The sequence below is a fragment of the Hippocampus guttulatus genome, chromosome 12 (genome assembly GCF_054856545.1).
Source record: "Hippocampus guttulatus isolate MCC_2025c chromosome 12, RoL_Hgut_1.0, whole genome shotgun sequence".
NCBI classification, from domain to species: domain Eukaryota; kingdom Metazoa; phylum Chordata; class Actinopteri; order Syngnathiformes; family Syngnathidae; genus Hippocampus; species Hippocampus guttulatus.
In genome coordinates, this window is record NC_141272.1 from 5,857,670 (window position 1) to 5,881,530 (window position 23,861).

Sequence of the window (23,861 nt, forward strand, 5' to 3'; positions counted from 1 at the left end):
ATTAACTGTGCCTAGCTGTTTTTTGTTGTTGTCATTTTCCGCAGTAAAAAGACAGAGTACAGCGATGCTTTCTTGCGCTGTCTCTGGGAGGGACAACACAAGTGTGCCGTGTTACAGCGAGCGGCAAACACGCACACGCACTCACAAATAATGGGTGGAGGAGTGAAGGCTCATCTAATTTCTCTATTTGCAACTTCACGTGTCCGAGTTTGCACTATAGTTGACGTATGTGTGCTTCTCGTAGTAGCGCTATTTAACCCCCAGCAGAATTAGTGGACAGGACGTTCTGTTGCACAACAGTGGTTAAAAGAATGACATTATAAGTGCATTTACCTTTGTATACTTTGAATGACTTGAGGAAAAGTCATCAAAACTCTGGTAGAAAGAATGACATTTTGCACGTCTTCTTTTTGATGTCAATTGTGTCAATTCAAAACGGGTCCAACACGACCCACTTTTTTAAGGCTTAAACCGAATATCAACTAAATGCTCAAACATCCCGCCGTCGGCTTCGGAGCGCTTGGCGACCCGAGCACACGTGTCACGCTGTAGTAGCAGGCTGAGATGATCTGACACTTGGGCAGCGTCTCTCGGAGGAGCAGCGAGGTCCGTTTGCGTGATGCGGGCTTCACAAAGCATCGAGGCGACTCTGACTCTCGTCTGCCTTCGGCGGCCGGATGCGCTCCTGAGCTGCTTTTGACTGGCTGCCTGTGTTCGTGCGCCTCCTCAACCCCCCCCCCCCCCGCCCCCCTCACCCCCACCCTCCGTGTTTACGGTCACTGTGCCTTCTTTTGGGTCGGGCCCGTCCCTCATCTGTTGTGCCGCTGTTTTTTTCGTCTCGCGGTGCGCCACTTTGAGCCAAACCGCTGCGCAGTCAGCCCCCACCTACTTCCCTCCCTCCCTCGCTCTCCCTTCCCTCCCTCCTCACCCCGCCGCACGTTCTCGGCTGGCCGGACCCCGCCGCTCGTCGTCCGACTGGGTCAGGGAGTGTCGGTGGCGTTTCACCAAGGCCGCCTCCCCTTTCTCTGGAAGCAGAGCCCAGGCCGGCTGGAAGACTCTACCTGGCCTGCCTGCTGGGTGTTTTGCTTCCGCGGTATGCTGACCGGCTCCTGCCGGCCCCAGGGACCAGCGGGACGGGGTGCTGTGGCTCTGTGACCGGGGCGAAGGAGGAGGACATCCCTGTCTTCAAGCGGAGACGGAGGTGCAGCTCCATAGCAGCCTCGGAGATGATGGCTCACAGTCAGAGCAACAGCAAGTCCCACCGCAGGACTTCGCTGCCTTGCATTCCGCGGGACCAGGTAAGACGGACGGACGCGTGGCCCTTTAAACGCACGCGCTTGTGGTGCTGATGACCTTCCAGCCGCCGTGGGTCCATTTTCATTGCGACACGTGTGGTGTATTGACGCAAAGTACCCCACAGGACGTATCTAGCGGGCAATAACAACGTGTGTAGTATCAGCACTGGCCATCATACGTCTTCATGGGCATCAATGTTGTGCCCTCCTGATGTTTATTTGCACTCTGCTACTACTGTTAATGTGGTCGTCAGCATCCTGCTGTGCTCACTTTGAGGCTTCATGCAGAGTGATGGTCTAATTACTGTGGACGCTGCTGTGTTTTTGTGTGCGTGCAGAGGGCACAGTGGCATGTTTTATCATCTTACCATGTGCGTTGTCCAGACTCCAGAAGCATGTACCTTTTTACGAACTTCACAAACTTACAACGCATTTTATCATAACAATGTGTGTGGGGCTGGTTTTGGATTTCATCAGCCACTTAGATATGACTCATGTCCCAGATTGACCGCCTGACTGTCTGCTTGTTGTCATCAAGTGCTGCATCATAATGGTTAATGGATGTTTCTAATTGTTAATTGAATGTCTTGAGTCTTTCTGAGCAACTGTATTTTTCCTGACTTATCACAACACTCATTCAAAAAAAAAAAAAAAGAAACATAAGAGGTGACCGCTGGATGTTAACAGTTCCTTAATTTCAGATGGGTAGAATCATTCCTAATTGTTAAGAAGTCATTTGATTTTGCGGACTTGATTAATTAATCCCTATCTTGAAGCAACTGCAGCTAAATGTTGTGCATTACTTGACAGTGACCAACAGAGTCACTCTCAACTATGGCCTTCATCCACGGGGACTGCCGTTATCGCTCAATTCTTCTGGGCAACATCATTTTGCTCACTAACATTTATTTGTATTGGCTTCAGTACATTGCGTTATATGCAGGGGTGTACATAAGTGGTGTGCCGGTGCGCATGAGGAAAGAAAATTGAACATTGCGCTCAAGTTCGATTCAGCGCTTTTACACACCTAAGGTCTGTGGAAAAAAATTAATAAACTGTGGAAAAAAACTTTCTGAGTTCTGCTCAAAGTCTCAGTTCATTTATATCAGGGATGAAAACTTTATTGTTTCTGCGGTATTCTTCTGAATCTAACCTTCTCATTTTCATTATTTTCCCGCTATCTTTTAATTTATCTGGACTGATGCTTGGTTGTAATCATTTGAATCTAATTATCTTAATTAATTTGAATCCGATTTTTGTAATGCCTAATATCATAATATTTTGTTCCTCATTCTGTAATCCGTTGAATGTTTTATGTCAAGTATTTTGAATTGTCTTCTAAATGAAATATGCGATATAAATAAACTTGCCTTGCCTTTTAGTCAGTGAGAAACAGTCATATTAAAAACTATTTGTGGTAAATATTAGTCGGCTATTAAAGATGTCTGATAATTGTATCCCATTTCAAAAGCAGGACAAAATGATCTCAATTACACAACTCACCAGCCTTAAATTGTTTACATCGAGACTTTTTTTTTCATTCCAACTGAAATGATTCCGACTGAAGATCCCTGGTCACCAATTTGCACGCTCCACCGTTTTCATCAGAAGAGCCGTTTTACAGCGTTGTGACCTGCGCAGATCGATGTAAACATCACACGATTTACCAAGATGGATTTCATTCATCTGTTTTAGCACAGCGGTCGGGATTGTTTTCACAGTTTTATGAAAGCAACGGCGGGATAAAAACAGGTTGCAAATAGCTTGAAACAAGTTCTCCCATCACAGACAAGCTGCGGGAAGGTGCCGCCATTTTCAAGTGCGTAAACAATGACATCACTGGGCATTTACGTCAAATCAGAACATGCACAGACCAGAGCGAACCGGCCGAGCCAGCTAAACATAGCCTCAGTGTGTTTAGCGGCTCCTGCCGTTGTAATATGCTTCATTTCGGCGCCAAGAAACACGAGACAGGCTGTCCTCTCCGATTGGTAAGGGGGGGATACACAGATGGGTGGCCACGCTCCTCTCCTATTGAGTCCTACACAGTGGGAACCGAGCAGAAAAAAAAAAGAAGAAAAAACAGAGGAAGTGGAGCCGAAGGCAAAACAAGCACTCGCTAACGGTGGCCACACTGATGATTTTCTTTCGTTTTGTTTTTGTTTTAATATTCAGAACGTTCTCGATGTGTGACGGGCTTAACAAGTTCACTCTGTGATTCCATAACATTTGGCAGCTCTGCGTTTTCCGACATGAATCCCGACCCATCCGCAGTTTTGCGTTTCAATGGGTTCGTTTGAGGGTCAAAATACACATCTTATGTCGCAAACAGGGTTGGGAACGTGCTTATTTCGAACCTTGCGATGGTCTATGTCCTGACGTGAAAGCGGCCCGTGGTGCCAAGAAAAAAAAAAAAAGATTGGGAACTAGGAACTTTACAAAGCTATGTTAACTACGTTAGTGGATCACAGGGTCTCTTACTGCAACTCGGAGGAACTGGCCATATAACTCAATTGTAGCTGTTAAAGAATAATCAATAATAACTGATGTCAATTGTCTTTTTACTTTCACACTTAACTCATTCACTCCCAATGACGTTTTTAAACGTCTTTTCAGACTTGGTCCAGAATTGGATGGTACTGAATGAGTTAAAAGTCTTTTCAAATATACTTTGCTTATACTTGCAGTTCTGCTAGGAAGTGGCTGTTCTTGTCTCTCCTTGAAATATACAATTTCTCTCTCGAGCCGACATTCCTTTCGAGCGTAGACTTTCTTCCCTGAGGATGAAATCGGACGATTTTCTATTGTAAATTTGTTCTCCTAATTCGGCTTGTTTATTGGCAATTGCTATACAGAAATCATTTCTAGTATCCGTGTTGGTCTCGGTGCTGTTGCAAAAAGTATTCCATTATCAATTTTGATGGACTCAGGCGCAAGTGCATACGTACACAAGCACGAACACAGTGACAGGTGCTTGGGCTAATATGTTCCCTCTTAACGTTTCTTGATATGTCCTATCAAGTCCGATATAAGTAGTGAGTCATGCATTTGCGGTTGGACCAATATGAGAGGTCGCAGGCTGTGTCCTACATCAGGTGTACCCTGGCAAGCCGAATGGTTGTTTTATCTATCAAAGAGAGCCAATTACCACAACAACTTGCTGGGCAATTGCACTGATGTTCTGACTGAAGGAGGACAATTTAGTGAGAGATGTTCGACTTCGCGAAAGCGAGTGAGTCTTAACTGTTTTTACACATGGTGGAGCATCTCCAGAGCTTTGTCATGTATTTAGAAGAAGGAAAGGTAGAAAAACAAGAAGCAGAGGCAGAGAAGGCCTCTAACTAAACTCCGGTGCTATTCATATTTCAGAAAAAATATGCCGTAAATGATTCCCTCATGAGGCTGAACATCTGCGTTAAAATTGCCCACATCCTCAGTTGAACAGCTGATGCTATTCTACCTCCGAAATGTGTTATTGAGGCTGTTTGGTGGTGGAGGTTAGAGGTGGACTCATTTTCGGGAAGCAGGAAAAGCAAGGTGGGAGTGCAGGATGTATTCAACCAAAATTGTTTATTTGTAAATACAAAAAGGCAAACAAAATCTGGAAAAAAAATTAAACACTAGAATAACGTGTCCTCCAAGTCATTCACAATAGAAATTGCTAAAACCCAGCCTTGATTCTTCTATTTATGGGACTCTTTTTCCCCGATTTTTCGTCAGTACTGCCTCTCTCACGTCTTTCTAGGTGGTGCGCTGGACTTCTGGTTTTGGGTGAAAGGGTCATTTATTGGTAGGGAGATCATTAAGTGTGCGGTGCGCTTTGTTGGTCATTTCCAAGTGCGTACGCCACACTGTAATACGAACAATGACAACACATTTTGCTTATATTCTTACGTAGATGGTCCCTCACATGCTCAGAAACGATCTAGTTGGTAACAATATTGGTGTGTGTGCCAGGCATTAGGTACAGGCCCGCAAATGAAGCTCTCCAGAGTGCAGTTGTACCTAAGAGAAGCACGGTTTTCATCAAGCATTTCTGATGAAGTATTTATGAAGCCGACTGGCATAGCCTGCCAAGCCCGAGGCAAGACAGGCACTTAACTGGACTGGAATCAGCAACATACTCTATTTCCAGGTCTTCTCTGGCTTTATATATACTGTATATGTATTGTATATATTTTTGTTTTGTTATTCAATTTTTTTTTTTGCTGTCAATGTATCTGCTCAAACAAATGACACGGTCTTACCTTAATGAGGAATGAGGATGATGCCATGCTGCAGTCAATTTGAATGATTTAAATGGTTGGACATGTGTAGTACAGCAATCTCCTGCGAATGTTCTGAACTCAAATTTTCTGAAGACCTTCAGTCATTTCACCAGTGACATTTTAAAGGGGGGGGGGGGGAAGTCAGAATGGTACATACAATGAACTGAAATAACAGTTGGGAACAATTCACTGTTATGATGCAACTATGTGGTCGTCACATGTATTAGAAGAGTTACCGCTGTGAGATACCAGATTTGGGAGTACTACTGTACACTTAAGGCAACCAAATGGCAAACACAAGACTCACAAACAATAAATAGATGCTCGATATGAACCGTTACACAGGTGAAATTACGTGTGCATTCATTGAGTTAGCTAATAGGGGCACGGGTCAACAGAGCCACATATCGCCAGACTTCAAATGGCACTGTCACTGATGCGAGACTTGAATCTGAGGACCTGGCCACACCGCACAGCAGAGAAAGAGCGGGCCAGGATGGCAGTACATGCAACTCCATAGTTTAATATAATCCTCACCCAATCAGTTTGCCCATTAAGTCTGACTAGCTTCAGCATGAGTTTTGAGACCAATCACGGTATACTGTACGTCCCCAGCGCGGTTGGAAGACGGGGAGACTTAAGCACATCGTGTTTGTTCATGCATGAGAACATGAAGGTCAATCAATGCGATTATTCCCCCCTGCCAGTTAATCATGATAACCGCCATTTAAAAGTACCTCTTGGACATTGGGCTATTTTCAGGGTAGGTAGCAGTTGTCATTGTTTTAATAAGGAGGATCGCATGAATAAATTGCAAAAGTGCCTGTATAACAAAAAAGGGGAAATAAAAAGCCTGCTATTCAGGTTCATTAACGCCTTTGAGATTGCACTTCAATGCACACAAAAAGCAGTGCTACTCAGGAGTAAATGTGTTTTTCCCTGAAATATTTGACCTTTTATAAATAGAGGTCAGATCTCGGATAAGGCAATGCCCCGTTGCATAACATAGTCATCATCACATCATTTGCAGTATCTGTGTCAGAGGGTGTGTGTGTATGTATGTGTGTGAGTGTGTGTGTGTGTGTGTGGGTGGGGGTGTCTGGAGGAGGGAGGGGGACTTTCAAAGGATTTTGAAGTAAAGACGTGCTCAGAAGTCTATTTGAGGGGAGGCCCACATTCTCTCTTTGACGCAAATGAATTTCCTGAGAGACACACAACCTGTTCTCGTTTCCAGGGCTTGCTGAGTTCATCAAGGCTTATTAGCGCTTCCTTTGGGACCGCTGAGAAAATTGGTCTTCATTTCAAATAAATACACAACATTTGGAGAGTTTAACTATGCGAAAGGAAGCCAACAAGGTTTGAATTAATGTAACAATTGTGGGGGTCTACAATGTCCTCTAGAATAATGTGACACATTCCTTCACCAGATATCGCTGGAATGATACCAAACCTTAACATTCGAGGATCATCAATCACTCCTTTAAAGTACTCGTCATTTCTCACATGCCTTTGTCGAACTCTCTGACAGGAAGATACTTCTGACATATTCCTGATGCAATCCTTAAAAGAATCATAATGAAACCAATAATAAGCTGTCAGACTTGCTGCATGCATGAAAGTAACCTAGAGACTGTCAAATATACTGTCTGCAAAAGACAACACCGACAATCATTAAAGCGAACACTATTCCTCGTTTCATTTTATTTTTTTTAATTGAAGTAAAGATTAGGTGCTCGCAGAAAATACGCGGTACACTTTCTGACTTCACTCATGTCTCGTGAAATGCCACATCTCATGACTGTTTGACCTGGAAGTGTTCGTTTGATTTGAAGCAAACATATTCATTCAACTCCAAATATATGACATTTGGGGTCGATATCTGATGATCGTGTTACGATATTGTACTCTGAGAGATTATCTTTAAAAATACAGTTATAGGAGAAGAATGATTTAAAAAAAAATAACATTCTGAATGAAAAATGTGCATTCAGCCTCAACCTGCAGTCAAACAGCAAAAATGTTTTCATGGTCAAACTCACTCAATGGAACTTCATGACAGGGGGAGGGATCTTGGAACGAGGGAGGTTTGGGGGGAAAGGCAAAGCGATGAAAGATGGGGGAAGAAACGAGTGGGGGTGGGAGGTGTTCGGCTGCCAAGAAACATCACAAGTGTTGATGGCAAAAGGACAACGAGTCGGTCGTAGCGCTCAAACTAAACGCAACGCTCTGAGCCCTCGCGTGGGCTCAGATACGCAGCGCTCAAGCAAGTTTACCTCGATCGTACGTTTTAATATTTGTCGTCACCGGGCGATGTGCTCGTGGCTCCATGCCATTATGCTTCACAGGGAGAGGCGAGGGCCAGAGAGATCCATCCATCCATCCATCCATCCATTTTCCGAACCGCTCGATCCTCACTAGGGTCGCGGGGGGTGCTGGAGCCTATCCCAGCCGTCTTCGGGCAGTAGGCGGGGGACACCCTGAATCAGTTGCCAGCCAATCGCAGGGCACACAGAGACGAACAACCATCCACACCCACACTCACACCTTGGGACAATTTAGAGCGTCCAATCAGCCTGCCATGCATGTTTTTGGAATGTGGGAGGAAACCGGAGCACCCGGAGAAAACCCACGCAAGCCCGGGGAGAACATGCAAACTCCACACAGGGAGGCCGGAGATGGAATCGAACCCGGTACCCCTGCACTGTGAAGCCGACGTGCTAACCACTGGACTACCGGGCCGCCCGGCCAGAGAGATAAAAGAGCAAAAAAGAAAAAGTGTGAAATATCACTGCCACAGCTTGCTACTAAAAGGAAGCAGCAAATACTTTTAACCCGGCCCGTATACCCATGCACACTCTCTCATACATATAGTGGCTTCCCTGCTGGCTGTCCAGATGAGGTTTGGTGGCCCTGGACAAGGATTGCCTTGTTACTTGCTCAATGGTGTATTTTAGCTCCAAAATATGCTCGGTCAGGCCCAGCGCACATTGACACCGTGACTTGCGGCAGAAGAAAAAACCTTCTTTTTTTAAAAATTCTTCCCAGGTTATTTGTGGAGGAGGCTATAAACCATTTTTAAATCATTCTAATAAAAGTGGCATTTGTCCAGACCTGTAAATTTTACAAACAATCTAATTTCATATTGGATCCGTCTGAAAATCTTGGAATGCCATTGCAATGTCAATATTTTCGGGCATACCAAAATTAACGTATACTCGAAGTACACTCACAAGCACATGTCAGCTAAATATTTCTTGCAAATGCTACGCAGTGTTTCTACTGAGTGTCTTCCTGAACAGCTATGCATCATAGAGGCTGTGCTTCGTGTATACGTGTGTCTACTTTCTTGTGGCTTTCCCTCTGTCAACAGTCTCCTGACCGTGTTTTTGCCTGGTATTGTCCAGTTTACCGATCATATAATCAAGGGTATAATTGAATCCCATGCATCTGGGAGTGCTCTTATGTCTCTTCCATTATGGTTTATAATGCTAATCATTCACAGATGCTGCAGGCATACATTGATGACATACATAGAGCAGCTAAGTGCGAGAGGTTATGCGGCCTTTGTAGACTGTCAGCTGGCCCGTGATGTCATATGTCATATGATGTCATAACCTTCCTTTCACTCTGTGAAGGATCATCCTATCACTTTGTCAAAATAACACATTCATATTATTTCTATGCTAATATGAAGGGCGTGATTTTCGTGCCGATCACAAGACTAGCAAAAGCGCAACTGTGTGCATGGATGGAGTGTTGTTTCTTTCGCTATTAATTGCAGTTAGAAACGTCAATCACTCGCTCAATCACTCTTGATTGATTGATCAGAGAAAGTTGGGGTTTAAAAATCGAAATTGATTTCAATTCGATAATGTTAAAGTAGAGCAAGCGACACAATGGGGATGCTTATTTCCGATGATGGCAATCATGATATTATGCAGGATGAGTATAAATGCGGGCGGCCCGGTAGTCCAGTGGTTAGCACGTCGGCTTCACAGTGTGGAGGTACCGGGTTCGATTCCAGCTCCGGCCTCCCTGTGTGGAGTTTGCATGTTCTCCCCGGGCCTGCGAGGGTTTTCTCCGGGTGCTCCGGTTTCCTCCCACATTCCAAAAACATGCATAGCAGGCTGATTGGACGCTCTAAATTGTCCCTAGGTGTGAGTGTGGGCGTGGATGGTTGTTCGTCTCTGTGTGCCCTGCGATTGGCTGGCAACTGATTCAGGGTGTCCCCCGCCTACTGCCCGGATCCTGGTCCCCACTCATGCAAATTATGCAGCGCTGATACTTCCAAACATTACTCAACAGTGTTCATCTTTAAAAATTAAAAACATTTTTTTCTGTCTATTTGTATCCAATTCAGTACCCTTCAATGTGCCTCTTAACACATCTTGGCTTAGCGCATCCCCATCACCCACCAATTTAGTACCATATTGTTGATTTGTCCCATTCTGTTCTGTGGTTGCCTGATTGTCCTGTAATATCAATTGAAGTCCTGCGGCTCCGTGCTGATGGAGGGAAAGTATGGACCTGAAATGCCCGGCACCGTCAGTGTCAATCAACGAAAGCAGAAAGCTGACAGAGAGAAGTGGGTTATGGGAGCTGTGACGCACTCAGCTCTTGCAGCAGCAAGAGTAGGATGACAAGCTGGCGTCAGTAGCCTTACATGGGTACAACAACGAGCGGTGAAAGCACTCCACTTAGCCGTGCGGTCTTGAAGGGAGGAAATGATGTGTGTGAATTTCAAATGAGCTCGGTGTATGCAGGATTTGTTAGCGTGTGATGCATTTTAGTCACCCCAGTAAAGATGACACGCAGGTGTCACAGGAGCTGTAAGACAAACAGTTTTTTGCAATTTGCATTTGTGCGTCTTAACTCACATTTTACAATGTGTGAGCTCAGAAATGTTCTTCTGAACCAAGGGACGACAAATCCCAAAGACAAACTGTTAAGCACATCATGCGTCACACACGTGATAGGGAAAATGGAAATGTATTTGACATTACATGCAAAGCCTTAGTCATGCAACTCCTCTGTGAGACACACACACACACACACACACACACACACACACACACACACACACACATACATACACAAGCACACACACTTGCCAGCGGCAATCCATTCACTGTGGACACAGAAGGGTGGAAAAAAAAGATGATATTCCTCCCTAATAATATGAATTTCTATATGAATTATTGGAAGTTGTGCTGTATTACCTTTCACTCATGGCACGATACATGGAGTATTTATTTTGTTTATTTTGAGACTTTTTGAGAAATCTGTATCAGTCCCTTCATGACATCATTAAGTCAGAACAAGGACAAAATCATTCTTTGAACCTTAAGGAACACTGTCAAATCACGACACACTGCATTGTAATGTATAGCAGTCAATGGTCCTAAATATCCATTTATGCATCCGTCCATTGTCTGAACTGCTTTATCCTCACGAGGGTCGCTGGTGTGCTGGAGCCTATCCCAGTTGTCGTCGGGCAGCGGACGGGGGCCACCCTGAACTGGTTGCCAGCCAATAGCAGGGCACACATAGACGGACAACCATCCACGCTCACCATCACACCTAGGGGTAATTTAGAGTGTTCCATTAACCTGCCAGGCATGTTTTTGGAATGTGGGAGGAAACCGGAGTACCCGGAGAAAACCCATGCAGGCACATACAATCTCCACACAGCTGGAATTGAACCCTGCCCTTCTGTATTGTGAGGCGGATGTGCGAATCAGTCGGCCATTGTGCCACAAGCAAATTGTAAAATCATTGCAGCCCGACGATGAGGGAATGTTTGGTGGATAGTGAGTTGTTTGCACATCAACCCTCAGTGGTGACAGAAAGTCATGAGTTCTTTTCTTCATCAGTAGCTCCTGCTCCTCTTTTATTTTTAGGCATGAGGGCAAGTAAAGAAGAGACAGCGAATGGAACGTGCTCCATCTATTTTTCCCCATCCCTCATTCTGTAATGCATTGGGAGCAGCTGTGCAGGCCTCCTACTGTCTATTGGATCTATGGGTGGTTCTCAGAAAACATGGTCCAGGTATGTGACATCAAAGTCCAAAAATTAAACTCGGTAAAAATGATATATGCTTTGAATCAAATCTTCCTGCGGTGTGTCTTGACTAAATAAAGTTAGTTCACACAGCCCCAACAAACAATAACGAACAGACCTTCAGTGATTGACATGTAACAACCCATGAGGAGAACCGTGTTCTGATAATCTCATACTCACGACCCGCAGTTTGGTTGTCATGCACCACCTCTAGCACAGGAAACCTTCTACAAGTACTGCAGGGACGGGCCTAGTATTATTGTGATCAACTGGGCGCCGAACAGCTAGTTTATGGTCCATTGATGAGTCACCTTGATCTTTGTCCCAATGTATCTTAGTAACCGGGTATTTTCAATACTTGGGATCTGTGCGAATTGCAGGTGGTCCCATCGCTGGTACAGCAGTCTAACACTTGCAATTGGCAGATGCAGAGCAGGGTTGGGCGGGTGAGAGGGCAGGGGGAGGTTCATGAAGCGGCAGAGAGAAGAGGAGCAGATGAGTAAAGAGGGCAAGGAAATGTTGGTGGGCTGCAGCGCTGAAATGCCACTTGCTCTGTGTTGAGGTTCGTGTGCCATTTGAACTGCAGTGAAGGACAGAGATCACTGCAGAGGCTGCTTCAGCGATTTGTATCACAAGAATTCTTGGTTTGTGCTCAGACCCAACACAAAAGATGCAGAGGAGGCACTCATCGGGTATTATGGGATGTCACCTGGACAATTCACGTCCTGCTAAGCAGGTAGAGTCTTTCTTGAGGTCAAGACTTTCTGGACAGTATGTACGTGTACCTGTCCTGAGTTTGTGCATGCGTGTGCTGAAAATTGGGACAAGTTGAAGCAACGTCTAAATTAAGCTTGATCCAGCCTAGTTTTTAGGTCAGTTATGAGTGTGCAGCATTTGGTGAATAAGCAAAAGAGTGAAACGGCTGATGAGAGATTTCGTGTCACTGTTATTATTTCATGACCATCGTGTTCCTTTCATAAAATTAGATGTGTTCGTTTTTATCCTATCCTGTCCAAAGGGAATACCATTGCTCTGCATGTCTTTATTGTTGTCCACTGAGTTGTAGTCGCGATCTTGCATCCTGTGTCCTGACTTTCCCTCTGGAGATGAGTAGCGATTGTCTTAACCATTTCTTCTTAAAATATCGTATTTAAAAGGAATCGCAAAGAGACCCAGGAAATGTGATCAGCCCCTATCTTGTGCTCATTCGAAAACTGTAACTCTGCGATCATTCTCTTGGATCCAGAACATGAACACACGTGGCCTCTGGCGCGCGTTGTTGATTTTCGCCGCTGGGGCATGCATTTTTAAAGACGGGGGTTCCAAATTGTATGATGCTATTCTATAGTAACCAGATATTTCATTGGGTACACCTGTAGCTATTTCATAAAGTAAGAGCTGTAAGCAGCTCACACACCTGCATCTACATCACTTTAAATTAAGCCAATCGAAAATTAAACTTAGCATTTTTGTCAGAACTTTCAATACATTTACATATACAGTACATTGCATCTGATCACATTATACAGGTGTACCTTAAGTTGTGAACAGTGCGGGCATGGCTATGTTTTGTTTCTAATACACTAATAATGACTAGAACAGAATGTAGCTATGTTGGTGGAGCTTATATTGTGGAGGAGCTCAGATGGCCTGCTCGAATGAGCTGTTCCCATTTTCACTTGACTGACCACAGGCTGCCTTTGGACTCAGCTCCTCTCCCTCTCTTATCTTTCTCTCTTTTGCTTTGCTCTTTCGCTCTTCTCTCACCATCTGCCTTTATGCCTGATCTGCCTACATATCTTCTTACTGTCTCTGGAGAAGACTGGGGGTTGCGGGTTGGAGCGGGGGAAACTGAAAAAAGTTGGAAACAGCAGAAATGGGGTGGAGGAAGGAGGAGTCTATGAGGACTGACAGAGATTTAACATATTCTGGATGCAGAGTGAGCAGGGGAAAAAATACAGTATAATGTATATATAATATAATGTGATGAAGTAAGATAAAAAGGTAAGATAGCTACCTAGCTAGATGGATAAATAGATCGATTCCTTGACCTTCCTTGACAACAGCACCATGTGTTCATGGTTCAACAAAACTTGTTGTTTCCCAACAAGAACAGCATTGTGTCGAGTTGGTATATGTTTGAGGGTCAATTTCCAGGTGTGCGGGTTATGAGTCGCAGACTAATTTGTTCGTTCAGTGACTTTCGGCCACGTTGCCGTTGCTGTTGTGCAAGCGGGTCTAACGTATTGATTGACACTTCCCTTGCTGTCTCCGTGGACCTTTATTCTGAAAATGAATCAATTACCTCTCCTTTGCCCTGCTGCACTGCTATGGCATGAACTGCACATTTATTTATGCCACACTAAATCCACCTGTCAATGTTTTACTAACAATCAATAGTCATGTGACAAAAGCTGAACATATCCAAATAATAAAATATTAATTGATGAAAGGCTCATATCTTATATCAAGTATCATATCTTGCATTTAATGAAGTTAATTGATTAATAATTTCGCGTTTTATTCTATTTCCTGTAAGGCACTTTCAATTGCCTTGCGTACAAACTGTGCTCAGCAAATAAGCCTGCATGTTCTTGCTTTGATACATTAGGATCAGTCAAAATATTGTCAAAAAGTGTCCTCAACTCCAAGGTCGAAAACTCTCATTGGTTCCCAGATAAACAGATATACACAAGCTTCCCCTGTCACCACAGAGAGAGTCCATTACTACCAGGTAATGGGTAAATGTCACAATAGCAGGATGTCATAAAGCTCTGGAGTGCTGGAGTGGTCTAATGGGTTTTGTTCAGGTTGAGGTGACACGTGCACACTCCCACACGCACTTGTGCCGTCACACGCTCTTCCAGGAAACAATCTCCCAACAAGTTGATGATGGCGTTTACTCCTTAGCAAATAGGGTTGAAGTGTTCACGTGATTTGTGTTAGGGAGCATGTTATGGGAATCGTCTGCCGTTTTTGATTGAACAACAGAGTGGTAATTGTCGCTGGCGTTACTTTTCATGCCCCCAATTCTCCGGGTTTAATAACAGATGCAGGCGAATATGTGAGTGACGAAGTTGAAAACGTTTTAATGCACTTAAAGCAATAATACAGCATGAAGTGCGCATAAGAGCATCAAAATTTAAGCTTTGCGTGAGCTGAGAGTGTGTATACTCTGACCTTGAATTGTCTCCATTAGTGGCCTATTGTTAAACTAGGTTGGAGGTATCTCACGTCGTGCTGGCGTTAGTGTGCAGGAGAACGTCACTGTTTGTTGTTGAGTTGGGGGTCTTGTTCAAAAGCATCAGACAGTGTTTAATGATTGTAAATATCTTAGCAAAGTCTTTGCGATAGCGCCGCATGTTCTGAAGAAATACACTGCATGATTTGTGCTGGACAGAGTTTTTCTTTTAAATTGAAACTATCACCGTGACTAACATTTTACAAAACGACATCTTCGTCAGGTGGGGACTTGGAATGCTCATGCTAGAAACAATGCTACCAACAAAGTAAGATAATAACCTTAACTGTGTGTTCCTACACAACTGCTTCGGTAATATGAGTTTAGCTGTTCATCTACTTAGCGCAGGGGCAGCAACGAAACAATGTCTCAGAGATTGGAAAATCCAGTCATCTAAATTCCTGATATGACAGAAATTCATCAGATGGTCGAATGCCCGGTCGGAAGCAACCAGACGTCTTTTGCTGTCCCCTGTGCACTGCGGGTTTGTAAAGTTAAAAGTCGGTCACAGATGCAAGCAGAGCGGTAAAGAAAGAGGTAGCTGGCAGTCGTCAAGCAAAACTGCCTTGGGGTGAGGCAGATGGGTGAGCCAACACATAAAAGTGTCACGTGTGCTCATTTGCTTTGTGTGTTGCCTCAGTGATGGAGAAAAAAAAAAGAAAGAGGAGAAAACATCTGGTCTGGTTTGAATATCTACATTCAGCATCCTTTGGTAGCCATTCAATATTAAGTCTCCTTCCATGCCGCCGGATACAATACATCTTTATTTATATTGCGCTTTCACAAGAGCCAACAAAAAGCTGGTGGCACAGTTTTCAGCTGGTTAGCATGTCAGCCTCACAGTACAGCGGTTGTGGGTTCAATCTCGGGCTCCTGCCTTCCTGTTTGTAAAGCTCCCGTTTCCTCCCACGTTCCAAAAACATGCATGGCAGGTTATCACTCTGAATAGGTGTGATTGTGAGCGCGAATGGTTGTTCGTGTATGTGTGCCTTGCGATTGGTTGGCAACCAGTTCAGGGTGTACCCCGCCTACTGCCCGAAGACGGCTGGAATAGGCTCCAGAACAACTGTGATCCTCGTGAGGATAAGCGGCTCGGATAATGGATGAATGGATCCATGAGTGAATTCACACCAATTAAAAATTTTCTGGAGATGCCACACCGATAATCTATGAACCAGATTTTTTTATCTTCTAAATGGCTTTTACTTGAGCGCAAAAACAGCAAATAGCTGCGTTCTTCAGTAAATAAAGGAGAAGTGGCAAGTAAGTGAATTCACAAAATTCTGAAAAAAAAATAAAAGCACTTTGAAGGAGCATGTATCCGACTTTCATAACTGCGTAGCCAACCAGCGATTGCACTCACTGGGCTACAGCCCTATTCGAGGCACATGTCAACACACCAATACACTACTGCATGTGTGCGTGTGGATGCGTGACTTTCAGCTCAATTACACTTCAGAAAAAGTGTATTTCTTTCCAATTTTTACAAGAATATTCGAGCACGACAGACTGACTTCTTCTTTTTTTTTTTTTTGTCTTCTCTTCTCAAGTCGTCCGGTACCAGTGTGTTGGTGGACATCGCAGTGATGGGTGAGGCCCATGGATTGATATCAGACTTGCTGGCAGACCCCTCGCTGCCCCCTAACACTTGCAGCTCTCTGAAGGCTGTCAGCAGTCTCCTCAGCACCCAGATTATCCTCCAGCCACTCCATCGGCCCCATGTGCCACCAGTCACACACGCCTGCTCCGACTCAGAGGACAAGACCGATAAAGTAGAAAGACTGGCCATTCCAAAGGTGAGGGTTTTTTTTTCTTTTCTTCCTCTCCTTCTTCTCCTCCTTTTTCAGCAGGATCCTGAACTCCGAACCGTAGAAAAGTGCAAACTGCCTGCCGATTTTGCCACATTCCACTGATAACATGCTTCTTGGTCTAGCGACTCGTATGAACGTACGGAAAAATGGAACGTTGTCATGTGCTTTCAAACCTGGGGCTTTATGTCTGTCTCAGCAGCGAACATTGAGGAGCTAATTTTTGTGCCTAGCACAAATCGAGCGCAAAGTGCAGTCTAGCCGCGTGCATGGATGGGGTTATCTTTCTTTCGCTATTTTCGTAGATGCATGCAGATAGAACTGGGTATTTGCAGCTGTCTTATTTTCCGACCAATGGCAGCAGATGGCACCTAATTCCTTTTAAATTTAGAGCAGGAAAGGGAAGCAGTCTTCACGGTGCAAGGACTAGCTGCAGTCCATGCAGGAAATCGTACCTCCAAAGCACATTTAAAAGGAACTGCAAGAAGATCTCCACTTGCGAATGATGTAAAATTGTCCACTCTGGAGACCGACCTTCAGCCCTCGATCGTGCGTCCGTGTGTGACAATCCCTTCCAACCTTAGTTGTGATGCGCTCAGGCAGCAAGCGCGTGTGCACTTGTTTACAAAGAGAGAGTGACACTGCAAGCCGTGGAGACAAACATTAACAGCCCCTTTGGCTTGCGTAGCATGTCTCTTCGACCTCATGCTACCCGTCCACCCTTTTATCATGCAGCATAAACATTCGCCTCGGTCCCACCGGCTATATGGCACGGAGGCCGAAGACAGCATAGTCATACCAAAAAGGTGCGTCAAACGTAACCTTGTGAGAACAAACCAAATACAATAAAAACCAACTATCGGCAACTTTGTTCATGAATTTATTTACTCCACCACTTATTTTAGCTTGCTGTATGTTCAGCTTCACAGGATAGCTATGAAAGCTGCGGAAACCGTGTGGATTTTTTTTTTTCCAAGAGACCCCAATCTAATGTCACTTTATATATCGAGCACTGCACGCAACCATAACTGGCACACACCCAAAATGCACATAAGGAACTACACAGGTATCAGCATCAGGCAACAAGAACATGAAAATGACAAATAATAAATGAACACTCATTTAAAACTGTGCTTTACTGTACATTTTGGGGGATTTTGCGAGGAAGCAACGTGCCCACAGAGAACACTGACATCCTGAGAACATGAAAATTCCGCACAGCCATCCTTCACCCTTAATTTAAAAAAAAAAGTTCTTTGTTGTTGTCAACATCCATATGCATATGTCCAACCCTCTTTGCTGACACAGAATTGAGCCGTAATGGAACTAAACAATGATGCGCATGCCTCTGAAGGGCTTTTTAATGTTTTACAAGGCCAGCGCCTCAAATGTATGCAGGCACTTTCGGTGGCAAGCAAACTAAATAAAGCGTATGATGCAAGGCAAGAATGACCTACCAGGAAAGTAGCTTGAACACTGCATGAGTGCACACAAACATGGAGCTCAATGAAATTGCTGCTTGGCTTTGGCTCGCTGAGAATATATTTGGGATCTCGTTTAGCAACGGGTACATTGACAATTAAGATCACGACTGCTGCTTCGTTGAATGAAACCACTTTGAGTAGAGAGCTTTGTTTGCTTCATTTAGCTACTCCCCATGTCAATAAAGGAAATACGATTGGATATGATTGTTCTGTGCTTTTGTGATTAGTTGGCAACCATTGCAGGATGTACACCAAGACCACTGCTCACCCACAACCTCAATGCTAGAAAATGGTCCAAAAAGCAGGATAGAAAAGCAGGATAAATGAATGGATGTTTGAGGCCTTTAGTCATTATTATGACTGGTTGGCCCGGTGGGCCAGTCGTTAGAATGGCGACCTCACAGTGCAGAGGTACCATGTTCAATTCCAGCTCCGGTGGTCGACTGGTTCAATTTCGGCTCTGGCCTTCCTGTGTGGAGTTTGCATATTCTCCCCGGGCCTGTGTGGGTTTTCTCCGGGTTCTCCGGTTTCCACCCACATTCCAAAAACATGCATGCCAGGCTGATTGAACCGTCCAAATTGTCCCTATGTGTGAGTGTGAGCGTGGATGGTCGTTTGTCTCTGTGTGCCCTGTGATTGGCTAGCAACTGGTTCAGGGTGTCCTCCGCCTACTGCCCAAAGACAGCTGCGATAGGCTCCAACACCCCTATGACCCTTGTGAGGATAAAGCGGATTTTGGTATTTTCGATTTTAGCAAGGACCATGGAAATTGACACACATGGTTTTCTTTCACAGGCCACAAAAAAAACAATGTGAGTTTGACAGCCGTGCTCTCACACAACTATATCGTGGTGTGAGATAAAGTAAAAGTCTTCACACATTTATGAGACACCTGACAGGGACATACAGGAGAGGACATAAGAAGGTGTTTGCAAAGTGATGCGGTTACCTGTTGGTGCTTTATCAGTATATTTGCAATTTATAAGTGTTTTCATGTGTATGTCTATCGGCAGGAAGTTTAAGAGCACATCTTGGGCTTAGTGCTTGCCTCATCGGTTTTCAATTGTGTTTTCTGCATTGGCAGCGTCTTCGGCGAAGCCTTCCCCCAGGGTTGTTGCGGAGAATCTCATCCACGTGGACCACAACCACATCTGCCACTGGGCTACCTGCCATCGAGCCCGGACCTGTACGAAGAAACCGCTCAGCTAGCATCAAATACACCACAGAAAGGTAATGGCAATATCACATGTAATTTGAGGCTAAGATGATTGCTTTATCTTCCTTTTTTTCCTTATTAATGCAGTGAATCATGGAGAAACTCAGTCATGACAACCATCTCAAAAGGTCGCTCCATGTCTGCCTCGTGTGCCACATCTGTCACATTGAACCACTTCTACAGCAAACCACCGGGAAAACTAGGTGGGTGAAAAGGTCCCGCCCGCTATAAGAATATGTTGGAGAAAATTTGCAATGACTGCGTTTGGCTGGCAACCAGTTCAGGGTGTACTCTGCCTACTGCCTGAAGACAGCCGGGATAACCTGCAGCACGCCCGCGACCCTCCTCAGGATAAGTGGATCAGATAATGGATGGATGGATGGAATTTGCAATGAGATTGTTGAATACAGCATCTCTTTGTTCAAACTATTGTAAGGACATAGGGACTGTGACGCACCTCTCAATGAAGTAATTAAAACACACTTAGGATACTATAGATAGTTGGGATTGGACATTTCTGTGCTTCCAACTTTGTGTGATCAGTTTGGGAGGTCCACCTTTTCCAGTGCCTTGATGCAGAAGAAATAAAAAGCCCTGACTTTAAGCCCATTAAATAGCTTTGGGATGAACGAGAATCGCGCAAACAAACCCGAACCTCTCATCTAACAACAGTGACATTTGACCACACCTGTACACTCCCAACATACTTTAGAAAGGCTTCTGTTACTGTGTCACTACCTTGTGGGGACCTGCTGTACTTGTCTGTGTAGTGTCATCCCACATGTGTTAAATGTAGCGTCATATCATTAATTGCTCCACAAAGTTTGTCATTCTCTCCTTCAGGTTTCATCAACTCCAACATCTCACCTTTGAGCTCCCCATGTCCGTCGCCACCTGTTCAGGGTACCCCTGTCTCCAGCCCAACTATCAAGACATGTTTAGTTCAGCTTCCTGAGATTTCCGTGCCGCTGACCGAGCAGACCCCTGCTGGCTGTGTGGTCTCCAAGAGTCATCACCGAGCCTTAACACATAGCCAGAGCGCCCCAAGCTCCACCACCCCTCACTGGCGACCGCCATCACTCTGTAGCAGGTAAAAATAGCTTTATACACCAATAATAGCAGAATCTGTCACATGTACTGTATGCCAAAAGTCGATGCCAGTTAGTTTAGCAGCTAAAGTTTACAATAGTGTACTGCACACTTTATGCCTAACTCAAAACTAAAAGTCTAAGTGAAAGACATGGTCAACAAATGATGAAACATATTTTTTCGCGGAACAAGGTTTGCAAAAGATGAAATGTCCATGTCCATGCAGGACTTCAAAATGATCTTTTGGTCGTTGTTTTAAAGTTGGAATTCATTCATGTGGAATTGCAATATTGACATACTGTACATGCTACAAATCTGCAACAAAAGAAAAACAAAAGAAAGTATATGTATGTAAATCTACTGTAGCGGTCTGTGAGGAAATGAGTCACTTGATTTACCAGCATGAGGAGGACAGGAAATGAGTCAGTAATCAGAGAATGATCAGGATGAAATAATGCACATTCTCTGCTCTCTTTTTATCAGCTGCGGCAGGCCATTCAACAATCGACTGAACCACGGGGTAGAATCTATGGTCAAGGTAGACCGAATACCTTGTCCAGGTAAACCAAACAACAGACTTATGCATCTCAGATACTTTTGGCTGTCCTGCACAAATCTCACACAGATGATGATCACGTATATATATATGAACTCCTATATGTTGGATCACTGGGACACACAAACCTTTCCATCATGATAAGGGAGAGGAAACCTCAAGCAGATTTGACCATGAGTCTTTTATGTTTATTTCTCCTCTTAAATAGTTTGTGAGGCGACTAATGATGTCACTGAACAGTTTCATTGTACCAGTGCTGACTGCATGTTCCGTGTTCCTGTCAGAGGAGCGTGCGGTTACCTCATCGGACTACGACAGCACGTATGACAGCACTTATGAGACCAACCACAGTGACAGCAGCGACTTTCTACAGAATGAGGAAGAAGCTGAAGCAGGCAAGAAGCCGTCTGAGGCAAGAGAAGGCTGCCGGGAGTATCCGTCGGAGAGCATCATTCTTCATCCCCTCCTGCCATCCCCTGAGGTTGGCAAACATGTTTCATTTAATTTGATGATTTGATTTAGTTTGGAGTAGCACAGAGGTCCGCTGGTTAACATGTCTGCTGGACAGTTCTGAGGTTCCGGGTTCAAATCTCAGCTCTGGCCTTTTTTTGTGTGGAATTTCCATGTTTTCCCTGTTATTGTGTGGGATTGTCCCCAGTATCTCAAGCTGTCTCCCACATTACATAACTGGCCATATTAGGTTAATCAAAGACTCTAAATTGCCCATAGGTGCAAATATACTGCAAATGTGGATGCCGGTTTACATGTGGCCTGTGATTGGCTGTCGACCAGTCCAGTGCTTTCACCCAAAATCAGGCATGGGGATAAGAATCGGTTCAGGTCTTGCGCTCCTCCACCTCAAATGAGGACCAGCAGGTTTGATGGATTTAATTAATTTTACATTTTGTTACTTCTATTGAATTTACATTTCAAATTCACTTCAAGAGACATTGCTTTTGCAATCAACAAATACATAACTTCATTTTGTGCATGTGGTGTATGTATAACCCTGAGACATTTTTGCTCCAGTGTATGCTGCAATATTTGAATATTTCCTGGCTGTTTAGCATCAGCAACAAACACATCAAACAATGAAAAATATAATGACTGTAATTGCATCATGCCATTTCTTTTTAGTTTGTCCTCCACACACAGAACAAGCTAATCCTGGCCCCTGAGCCGCTGGTGATGCCTGGGTTGGAACCTCTCATGAGTCAGCTCAACAAATGGAATTTCCCAATTTTCAGTCTTGTGGAGCGGACACACGGAAAAACGGGTTGCATTCTTAGCCAGGTAAGGACTAATTATCTTTCTGAAATGATTGTGGCATTTATTTTACGACAACATTGATGGAGAGAAATACTGTATATAAGGCATGCATTGGTGGAAAACACATACATAAATTACACCAAATTTGACCCAGACTTGGTTTAGTGAAGCTGTTTTTTTTAGTTTTTTTTTTTTCGGGCAATGTCCTAGGTATCCTACAGGCTCTTCGAAGATGCGGGTCTTTTTGAGACCTTCAAGATTCCTGTAGCAGAGTTCATGAACTACTTTCACGCTTTGGAGAGCGGATATAGAGATATCCCATGTGAGTATACATTCCTGTTTTAATTGCCTTCTCTGTGAAAAAAAAACAAACACTTCAAGAGTAGTTGGGAACCTGCAAAAAGAATACATTACATTTCATATCAATAAATAGCATAAACGTGTTTCATTTGCATGAAACACGTGGATTAAAAATCGACCTTAGGTACAAATGAACGACTTAAAAATTGTTTCTTTCCATACACTTTTTGAGTTGTTATTTATTTTCCAAAAAAAACTGAACATTAATGAAAATATAGGAAATATAAACAGATGTGAAGAATAGTTCACTATTCTGAGTCTTTCAACTCAGAATAGTTGAAAGACTGCGATTTGTACAGCTTTTCGATCATGCATTGACTGCCCTCTGCTGCTCATGATAGATCACAACAGGATCCATGCCACTGACGTGCTGCATGCGGTTTGGTACCTCACCACTCAACCCGTGCCTAGACTGCCCACGCTCCCGACTGAGAATGGCATACACACTGGTGAGAAGCATTTCTTGGTCATGTCTAATCCCCATCCGCTATTCCACACATTGTCTTAAAAGATGCATTTTCCCTTTTTTAAGTTTTTTTCCCCCCCCTACCTGTAGACCCAGCAAATGGCATAACCCATGGTGCTACGGCCTTTCTGTCAACCAAGATACACTCTTTGCTGGAGGAAGGCTATGGCTCCTTGTCTTGCCTAATTCCGGGCCTGGAGCTGATGGCCTTGTACGTAGCTGCTGCCATGCACGATTATGACCATCCGGGAAGAACCAATGCCTTTCTAGTAGCAACCAGTGCACCCCAGGTAAATGATTAGGGGACTCTGAAATATCATTTCCTTTGATTTTCGTTGGCTAGTCAAATCAAAGTGAGTGGAAATTATTTTTTTTCCCCCCACCGTAGGCGCTTCTGTACAACGACCGTTCTGTCTTGGAAAACCATCACGCTGCTTCAGCGTGGAACCTCTTCATGTCTCGTCCGGAGTACAACTTCCTGGTTAACCTTGAACATGTTGAGTTCAAACGCTTCCGATTCCTTGTCATTGAAGCCATCTTGGCCACTGACCTAAAAAAACACTTTGACTTCCTTGCAGAGTTCAATGCCAAGGTAAAACAAGACATTTTGGACAATTCTATACTTAGATCTGGCGGGGAACAGTTTGGGAAGGGTCCTTTTTTTGTTTTGATTGAATATGCCCCAGTGTGCGAGGAATAATCTGAAGAGACTTCCTTTGACATGTTTATTGTGGAACAACTTGACGCAA

The 23,861-nt window shown here is 44.2% G+C and overlaps 1 protein-coding gene across 4 annotated transcripts in view; it reads left to right on the top strand.

Annotated features, from left to right (window-relative positions):
- Window positions 1–800: 800 nt before the first annotated feature.
- Window positions 801–23,861, top strand: part of pde3a (phosphodiesterase 3A, cGMP-inhibited) — a 32,563-nt gene continuing 9,502 nt past the window's right edge. For all 4 annotated transcript variants that reach the window (XM_086125613.1, XM_086125614.1, XM_086125615.1 and 1 more), the window contains exons 1-12: window positions 801–1,298; window positions 16,415–16,660; window positions 19,241–19,386; window positions 19,460–19,575; window positions 20,216–20,462; window positions 20,945–21,021; window positions 21,302–21,498; window positions 22,155–22,310; window positions 22,497–22,608; window positions 22,988–23,095; window positions 23,203–23,402; window positions 23,501–23,704. In XM_086125613.1, the coding sequence (XP_085981739.1) occupies window positions 1,227–1,298; window positions 16,415–16,660; window positions 19,241–19,386; window positions 19,460–19,575; window positions 20,216–20,462; window positions 20,945–21,021; window positions 21,302–21,498; window positions 22,155–22,310; window positions 22,497–22,608; window positions 22,988–23,095; window positions 23,203–23,402; window positions 23,501–23,704 (1,881 nt within the window). In that variant the 5' untranslated portion in view covers window positions 801–1,226. The remainder of the gene's footprint in view (window positions 1,299–16,414; window positions 16,661–19,240; window positions 19,387–19,459; window positions 19,576–20,215; window positions 20,463–20,944; window positions 21,022–21,301; window positions 21,499–22,154; window positions 22,311–22,496; window positions 22,609–22,987; window positions 23,096–23,202; window positions 23,403–23,500; window positions 23,705–23,861) is intronic.